The sequence below is a fragment of the Sinocyclocheilus rhinocerous genome, unplaced genomic scaffold (genome assembly GCF_001515625.1).
Source record: "Sinocyclocheilus rhinocerous isolate Xijiao unplaced genomic scaffold, SAMN03320098_v1.1 scaffold1632, whole genome shotgun sequence".
Lineage (NCBI taxonomy): Eukaryota > Metazoa > Chordata > Actinopteri > Cypriniformes > Cyprinidae > Sinocyclocheilus > Sinocyclocheilus rhinocerous.
In genome coordinates this window covers 300,537-309,516 of record NW_015670978.1, presented here as the reverse complement: position 1 = coordinate 309,516, position 8,980 = coordinate 300,537, and the positions used below count along the sequence as shown (strand labels likewise).

Below are 8,980 nucleotides of genomic sequence, written 5' to 3'. Positions count from 1 at the left end.
TATAAAAAAAAAAATAAAAAAGGACGTCCATCAGGGTCCATAAAACCATACAATATCTTATTTATTGGTTTTAAAAATGAAAACAAATTAATAAAATAAATGACTGAAAAAAAGAAATTAAATTTTATTTCAGTTAGTTTCCAAGTTTACTAAAATAACAAATTAAAAAAAAATAAAATAATAAAAATCAAGATGCCCATCACGGTTATTATCATTAATTAAAATTAAAAACATAAAAAATATATATTAACATTAATTTCACTAAAAAAAAAATCTAAAAAAACTTTAAAAATTACTAAACTATATAGATATATTTAAAAATAACAAAAACCAATTAGAATTTTCTTTTTAAAGTTAAAAGGCAAAAATACTCAAACATGAATGAATGAATGAATGAAGCATTTATATAGTGCTTTGTGTATTACTGTACACCCAAAGAGGTTTAAAATCATGTTGGGGGGTCTCTCCTCAACCACCATCTTAAAAAATAAAAGCTGACAATATAAAAATAAAATCCATCAGTTTATTAATGAAAGCTATAATAGGAAATCAATGATACTAAATAACACTGATGTCAATTTAAACAAGATTCCTTTAAGAAAATAAACTGTTTTACAACAATGTAGAAGTAATTAGATACTTACGGCTCATTGATGATCCTCATGACGTTCAGTCCAGCGATGATTCCTGCATCTTTGGTGGCCTGGCGCTGGGCATCATTGAAATAAGCGGGCACAGTGACCACAGCATGCGTGACCTTTAGAAGAGCAGAAACAGATCAGATGTTGAGTTTTACTGCAGTGCAACAGAGATGTTTTCTTGGTGTTGGAGTCAAAACTTTACCTTCTTTCCCAGGTAAGCCTCTGCAGTCTCCTTCATTTTTGTCAGAACCATGGCAGAGATTTCCTCAGGGGTGAAAGTCTTCATCTGACCTGATCCGATGTCCAGCTGGATGTGAGGCTTGTTCTTCTTCTCAATAACCTGAAAGAGACACAGCAGGTGTTTAGTGTCCCCATTGAAGACAAAGAGACAAATACAGTTCAAACACAGGCTGGCAGACAGGTTTACCTTAAAGGGGAAGTATTTAATGTCCTGCTGCACGGACGAGTCGCCCCATGTGCGGCCGATCAACCTCTTGGCGTCAAACACTGTGTTTTCGGGGTTAGAGGTCAGCTGGTTCTTCGCAGCGTCTCCGATGAGTCGCTCACCTTCAGTGGTGAAGGCCACGTATGACGGAGTGATGCGGTTTCCCTGGTCATTGGCGATGATCTCGACACGGCCGTTCTTGAACACTCCAACACTGGAACAAAATAAAATAGTATAAAATAGTAAGTACAAACAAATAATAGAGAACGTAATAATGTTTTAAGCTCAGGATTACTAGAAAATGATAAATAATACATGCATGCATGCATACACACATATACATATATATGTATGTATGTATGCATGTATGTATGCATATGTGTATATGTGTATGTATGCATGTATAATTTAATGGCCCGGTGAACCCTGTATATGAATTCAAACTTATTCTCACCACGAGTAGGTCGTCCCGAGGTCTATTCCTCCGATGAGTCGCTCACCTTCAGTGGTGAAGGCCACGTATGACGGAGTGATGCGGTTTCCCTGGTCATTGGCGACTCGCTCGACACGGCCGTTCTTGAACACTCCAACACTGGAACAAAATAAAATAGTATAAAATAGTAAGTACAAACAAATAATAGAGAACGTAATAATGTTTTAAGCTCAGGATTACTAGAAAATGATAAATAATACATGCATGCATACACACATACATACATATATATATATATATATATATATGTGTGTGTATGTATGCATGTATGTATGCATATGTGTATATGTGTATGTATGCATGTATAATTTAATGGCCCGGTGAACCCTGTATATGAATTCAAACTTATTCTCACCACGAGTAGGTCGTCCCGAGGTCTATTCCAATCACTGTCCCAACACTGTCCTTCTTGTCGTCCTCTTCGGCAAAAACGCTGCCGGCCACCAGCAGGAACAGGCAAAGCAGTCTCATTTTGATGTTGATCTCGTGTCAAATGGTCTCCGATTTCTGTAAAGAGTACTTTAAAGATAAAGGTCACAGGTCAGAGGTCAGAGCAGGTACATAATGAAGCACATGACACTCATTGGATGGACAGACGACTATAAATCAAGCAATGCGTTTTCATGCAAAAACTAATGAATAGAAAAATCCTACACATCTTCTACATAGTTTAGAATGGCTGCATTGAGTTCAGCTGCAAATACATATTAAGCCGATCAAATATGAAGAATGTGAAAATACTAAATACATAGTTAATAAAGGCTAATGCAAACAATAGATACTAACGTTAGATGTCCAAAAAAATATGTAGTAGTCAATCACAAACTAGTCATGAGTAACTAGTCTCTAGTTCGCCCTCGTGGGTGCGGATCACAGATAATCAAATCCTCATTTTGACCATTTACTCCAAATATTAATATTATGATATTATGTAAAGAATTTAAAACACATTATAAAAACCTATTTAAGATAAAAAAATGGGTAACTAAATAATTCGGCAAGTGTTACCGCTTACTCTCGAATGAATTAACATTACAAGCAGCAAACAAGACGCATTTTTAATTGCATTTACGATCACTTAAAAAAAAAAAATATATATATTTACATGTATATTTTTAATCTAGCAACTTAAACAATGTTTCTCAAGACTATCAAAACAGTTATAACGGTTTGCTTTGATACAGCTTTTTATAAGATAAACCAACTAAATTAATAGTTTAAATGAGATACCTGATAAGTGTAGTAATAAGCTCTGTTGTGAAGGTTGTGGATGCTGTCTGTCTCTGTCTCTCTTTCTCTCCTCTCTGTGTTTCTCGTGTTTTCTCTGAGTCTGAACTGTAACTCATGGCGCTGCGCTCGCCTGTTTATAAACCGTCAGCGCTTCCCCGTCGTGGAGCCTCGCCATTGGTCGGAGAGCAGCTCGTTGGAAGGCGCTGATTGGCTGAGCGTTGCACGCTGGCTGATGCTGATTTGCACACGTACTGGCGGCGGAAACGTCATCGGTTGATGCGAACTGTAACGATCTGATTGGTTCGCGTCAAAGCGTCAGTCTGGATGGGGGCGGTGCTGCGCTCGAACCAGGCCAAGAAATCGGAATATTTTTATTAAAACTTACGAAGAAACACCCATTCTTCACATGTGTTTTACTCACATATACACTTACACATTACATATCTCTTACATAGGACGTGACTCTTCTATTCTCAAATAAAAACAGGGATATTGTGTATATAAGCGGCTGTCTGTACATTATCCTGCTCTAATTTCAAAATAAATAAAAGATGCATACAATTTTTTGTCATTATAAATACACATTTGACTATGACACCGTATATATTCGGGTAATAAGCTTATTTAACTGATAAAGTGCTGATAAATAACCACTGAGGGTCAATTGAGAATCATGTGTGCCAAATGCATGCATGAATATATGGCATATTCACAGTGATATTGTTGTGGTTTGGTGACTCATTAGCAGAGTATGAGCAAAACTATCAGTGTGCAAACAACAAATGATCAGCTGTCATGTAATGATGAAAAGATAAGGAATAGACTGGCAATGCTTTTCAGTATGATTCAATTCTGAATCTAGTATGGCTGCTTTAAATGGTTATTCCGACATATTATTGATTAGGACTTATTAATTTAAATTTCTGAATTGATTTAGCATATTTCTGTATAGCTTGAGTGTTATATTTTCATTTGTATCTTTCATTTACCAGTGGTGCTAATGAATTACGGGCAGTATTATCATGTCATGCCATTGATAGTGTGTGGAAATAATTCAGATTTTCAATCATGGGTGTCTTGTAAAATATAAATTCTTTTTTTTTTTTCACAATAAAATATTTCCATGGACAATCCCAGCAGAGGAGCGTCTCGTTCAAGGTTACACAAGTCTTTTAGCAACTCAACATTTCATTACAAAATAGAGTTAAAGTTACGCTAGTATAATTACCTGATCAGACACCATCCTTCAGATGCTTTATAGAACAGATAAAATGATCTAGCAATAAAAAAAATCCTCAATACGTCAAATGTACAGTATATTAGCATACAAAAGATTGATCAATTCAATCACTGTACAATCATGAGACCATTGATATAAAGACATACTAGATATTCTTGATATTGCCTCTGACTAAATACATAACAAGCTGCCCTGAGAAATCAACAAAAGAAAGAGGAAGTTCAAGAGTAAAAAAATAAACAAAAGGTTTGCTGGGCCCTTATGCTGTGTCATACACACTTACTAATGTCATTCAGACACTATCAGTGATTGGAAAGTGTAAATCTGCATCAGAAATGATCAGACTTCACCATATAAACTGACATTTTCACACTAAACTTGTGATTTATTGTATATTAGGAAATGGTTTGTTTATTGCCCAGCACTGAGCCAAAATTGTATTCATTTATAAATTACTGTTTATTTTTTGCAGTTTTAGTATTAGTACAATACTACTTCAAATAGTAACGAATAAAAAAAAGGAAATTAAAAATATAAAATATTTTCTAATATTTATATATCTGGTAACACTTTTCAATAATGTTCCGTTAGTTAACTAACATGAACAAACAATGAAAAGTACATATATTACAGTATTTATTAATCTCTGTTAATGTTAGTTCATTGTTAGTTCATGTTAATTCACAGTGCATTAATGTTAACAAGCACAGCTTTTGATTTTTATCATTAAGATTAATAAATACTGTAGAAGTATTGTTCATTCTTAGTTCATGTTGACTAATGAACCTTATTGTAAAGTGTTACCATATATTTTTTAAATAGTTTTTTTTTAATAGTTGTAGTTTTAAAAGTTTTTAAAGCACTCTATCATTCACCGAAATGCATGAATTGTTTATATTTCAGGGGAACAAAATCTACTCCATTTTATTTCTCAGTGATGCAAACAACTGTGCTCATTTTGTATCTAACCTTTATTTTGCAATTGTGGTAGAAATGTTATATGTTGCCGGATTTTGAAAAATAACTTTTAGTATGTGACATGACGTTTACCCAGAACCCCCTGATCCCGAACACCCTCCCTTTACTGTTTTGTGTTACTTTTCCTATTTGACTGCAGTAGACAGTTTAATAAGTCTTGAAGAAGAAAAAAACTCACTGAATTAAATGTAAACCTTAAAATGTATTGTTTTTTATTCCCATTTTAGTCAACCCAGTATTATAAAACAAGCTGACCAGCAGTCGTCTGTAATAAAGGCAGCCGTGAGACAAAAATAAAAACTTTTGCAAACATAAAACTGGTATATAAAATAAAAAATAAATAAAAAAATAGGACAAATACAATAGACAAAATGTTGTTTTTCCAGGTACATTAGACTAAGTTTAACATGTCTTAAGAAGTACTGCAGCAATTGAATCAAATATAAAAATAAAATACTGTATAGTCTTCACTGTATGAACTACATATAAATTGATTCATAGTAAAAATTAAAAAAAAAGTGATTCAGGGCTGGATTTACATTAATCTAACAGGTGGAAACAGTTTATTACAAAGTGCATTTTGACATAACTGTGTGTGTATTTGACAGTTTAAGTGCAATAAGCTGTGAAAGAGAACTGAATTCAGGATCACACGCGTCTGAGGCGGGCATTTGTGCTCGCGCTTCAGCTGTGTGTCCGTCAGAGTGAACACTGCATTGAGTCCTTTGACACTCTAATGTGCCAATAACTTTAAGTAGTTCAGCGAAGTTAAAAATGTAACACTTTAGAAAATCGATTTTTGAAATTTGTGAATTGATGCCAATCGGCAGAAGTTAGAATCGCGATACATATGTGAATACATTTTTTCCCTCACCCCTAATCGAGCCTCAAACCGGGCTGACTGAATTCGAGGCTTTACGTTCGCCCGTCTCGTACAAAAATGTCCGCGTGTTCAATATGTACACCTAGAGAGGCGAGGGCATCATGCGACTGAAAACAGAGTCTGAGCGATCTACAACTCATCCATTTCGTCTTCTTCCTCCGCTGCCGTACAGCTTACTTACGATGGGCTGCACAATTTCCTCCAGCTCCTTCTTCTTGGCCTGGAAGTCCTCAAGGTCTGCCTCCTGATAAGACTCCAGCCACTCGATCTGTTTCAACAGTTATGATGTGTGTCCCGTATTTCTGTCGAGTGAACCAGCCATGCCACTAATTATGGATTAATCATTATTTTGAGTCATAAGAATCATATGAAGCGTTCCTCTGTCAGTAAAACAAACTGTATCGAGATACTTAAGAACACATATAACGCTGGATGAAGTAGAATCAACTCTAAAAGCAGTAAAACATGTTGTAAATGGAAACTTTTACACTCTCTAGAGCGCACACACAAATACGCACTGTTTTGCCAATATGTTAGTATTATAGCTTCATCTTTAGCACCTCCGTAAACCAGACCTGAAGGGAATTATTATATTTGCGATCTGTTTCAGCAGTTATGATGTGTGTCCCGTATTTCTGTCGAGTGAACCAGCCATGCCACTAATTATGGATTAATCATTATTTTGAGTCATAAGAATCATATGAAGCGTTCCTCTGTCAGTAAAACAAACTGTATCGAGATACTTAAGAACACATATAACGCTGGATGAAGTAGAATCAACTCTAAAAGCAGTAAAACATGTTGTAAATGGAAACCTTTTACGCTCTCTAGAGCGCACACACAAATACGCACTGTTTCGCCAATATGTTAGTATTATAACTTCATCTTTAGCACCTCCGTGAAACCAGACCTGAAGGGAATTATTATATTTGTGGGTCCCTGGCATCAAACAGATTGAAAAACCACTGATCTGTGAACAGCGCGTGCTGTCTCTCTCACACACAAGGCATCAGTTATCGTCCACTATGACACACTACACGAGATGAAACGATTGAATCTTGCATCCCATTATCGTTTATGAATCCCCACGACACCCATTTTGTGTCATTATAAATAAATGTTTGACAGAGATTACTATAATATTCAGGCAATAAGCTTTTTTAACTGATAAAGTGCAAATAAATAACCACTGAGGGTCAATTGAGAATCAGATGGGTGTATGTGTGCCAAATGCATGCATGAATATATGGCACATTCACAATGACATTGTTGTGGTTTGGTGACTCATTACCAGAGTGTGAGCAAAACTATCTGCGTGCAAACAAATGATTAGCTGTCATGTAATGATGCAACGATAAGGAACAATCTGGCAATGCTTTTTAGTATGATTCAATTCTGAATCGAAATTACACTAGTTCTATGACTGCATTACCCAGATAGCACACGTATGTCTGCAAGATGTCTGTTAAAGATCGCTTCATCTAGGAAGCATCTGCTGTGTCCAAACATCTGACAGACGTCTTCAAGATGTCAGTTTTACATTCATTCTAAATCATAAACATCTTAAAGACCTTTTCTAAACGTCTATTTGACATCTGATAGGAAACGTCCTAAAGACGTATTGCAGATGAGCAAACACTCTAAAAAAAATGCGTCTTGCTGATGTAAATGCAGATGTCAAATAGACTTCTCCGTGATGTACCTGTGCTATCAGGGTATAGATGTAAAGCAAAATGGTTTGTTTTTCTAACATATTATTGACCAATTAACTTATTGATCCACTTAAATTTCTGAACTGATTTAGAATATAGCCGCAAGTGGTGATCATCGTGGTCCAAGCACGACCCATTGGGCAATTGATGTTGAAAAGACATCAAATTGACATCAAAATTGACACAAAAAAACAGGTCAAATATGCAAATCCAACTGGTGTCAAAATCTTGAAATGACGTTGATTTGATGTAAATTGAATGTCAAACATATTGGCCTATGTATACATTAAACCAATTTCAGTGTAGGATTAACTTCCTATTTTCACCCAATTACCACTGGAAGAAATTGCTGTCCAAACGGAATTTAAAATAATGTTACAGCATTGTCATCAATGACTAATATTTGATGTCAAAATTGATATCAAGGTGCCCGCTGGGAAACTCCTTGTGTAGTGGATAAATGTCAAAAATAATAAGTGGATCCTGTTGCAAAACACAAAAAAATCCTCGTCCAGGCACTCACATAGTAAGCAAAGTAAAAAGCCTTTACTATAAGACAGGGCTACATATTAAAAAGACACCAATGCATATTGACACAAGCAGGCCTGACGACATACATACATACATACATACATACACACTTTTTTGGCCAAATGTTGTGGATGTGAAATGTTGGTGGAACATGTCCATAGTTAATATAATTAATTCACTGAGCAAAATCATGAAGTGAAGTTAGTTCTGAGAAAAGTTCCTGTAAAATTTAAAGGGGTCATAGGATGCTACATATACTTTTACAAGTTGTTTGAACTGAAATGTGTGTTGGCAGTGTGTGTTTGATCTGAAAAGAGCTGTTTTTGACAGGGTAAAAAAGATGTTTTTTACACTACCATTAAGAAATTTTAACCAAACTATGTTACAGACTTTTCATTAAGACCCTAAAGAATCATATCAACTTGTGGAAAATGGGCATCATATGACCCCTTTAAAGTCTAATAATATTTTCTGCTACAATAAATTTCAGACACTTTTGAAAGTGACTTCAGAGTTCAAAGGTCTCTAAGTACACTTTGCATATTTCATACTGTTTTTACATGCTACTTTTACAAATAGCAGGCAGCATAGCAAGCAGTTCATATTACATTCAAGATTTAAATTTGTGAATATATTGCTGCATACAGCAAAGACACACAGTATACATACTACAGTATATACTGCAGAAACAGTAAAAGTGTCTGCAAAAACACAAAATAAAAGACCCCTGGAGGAAGAACAACCATGATGAAAGGTATTAACATTTATCGCAATATCTATGTTGGAAACAATGTTGTAATGCCAGTTTGAAAGCTCTTGTGTATTAG

At 35.2% G+C, this 8,980-nt stretch overlaps 1 protein-coding gene across 1 annotated transcript in view; it reads right to left on the bottom strand.

Moving 5' to 3' along the window:
- LOC107734417 (78 kDa glucose-regulated protein-like) overlaps nucleotides 1-2,941 on the bottom strand; it is a 10,091-nt gene extending 7,150 nt beyond the window's left edge. The window contains exons 1-5 of the mRNA XM_016546369.1: nucleotides 2,810-2,941; nucleotides 1,935-2,098; nucleotides 1,069-1,300; nucleotides 844-981; nucleotides 645-757 (exon numbers count right to left, since the gene is read on the bottom strand). Of these exons, the coding sequence (XP_016401855.1) occupies nucleotides 645-757; nucleotides 844-981; nucleotides 1,069-1,300; nucleotides 1,935-2,050 (599 nt within the window). The 5' untranslated portion in view covers nucleotides 2,051-2,098; nucleotides 2,810-2,941. The remainder of the gene's footprint in view (nucleotides 1-644; nucleotides 758-843; nucleotides 982-1,068; nucleotides 1,301-1,934; nucleotides 2,099-2,809) is intronic.
- Nucleotides 2,942-8,980: the final 6,039 nt, after the last annotated feature.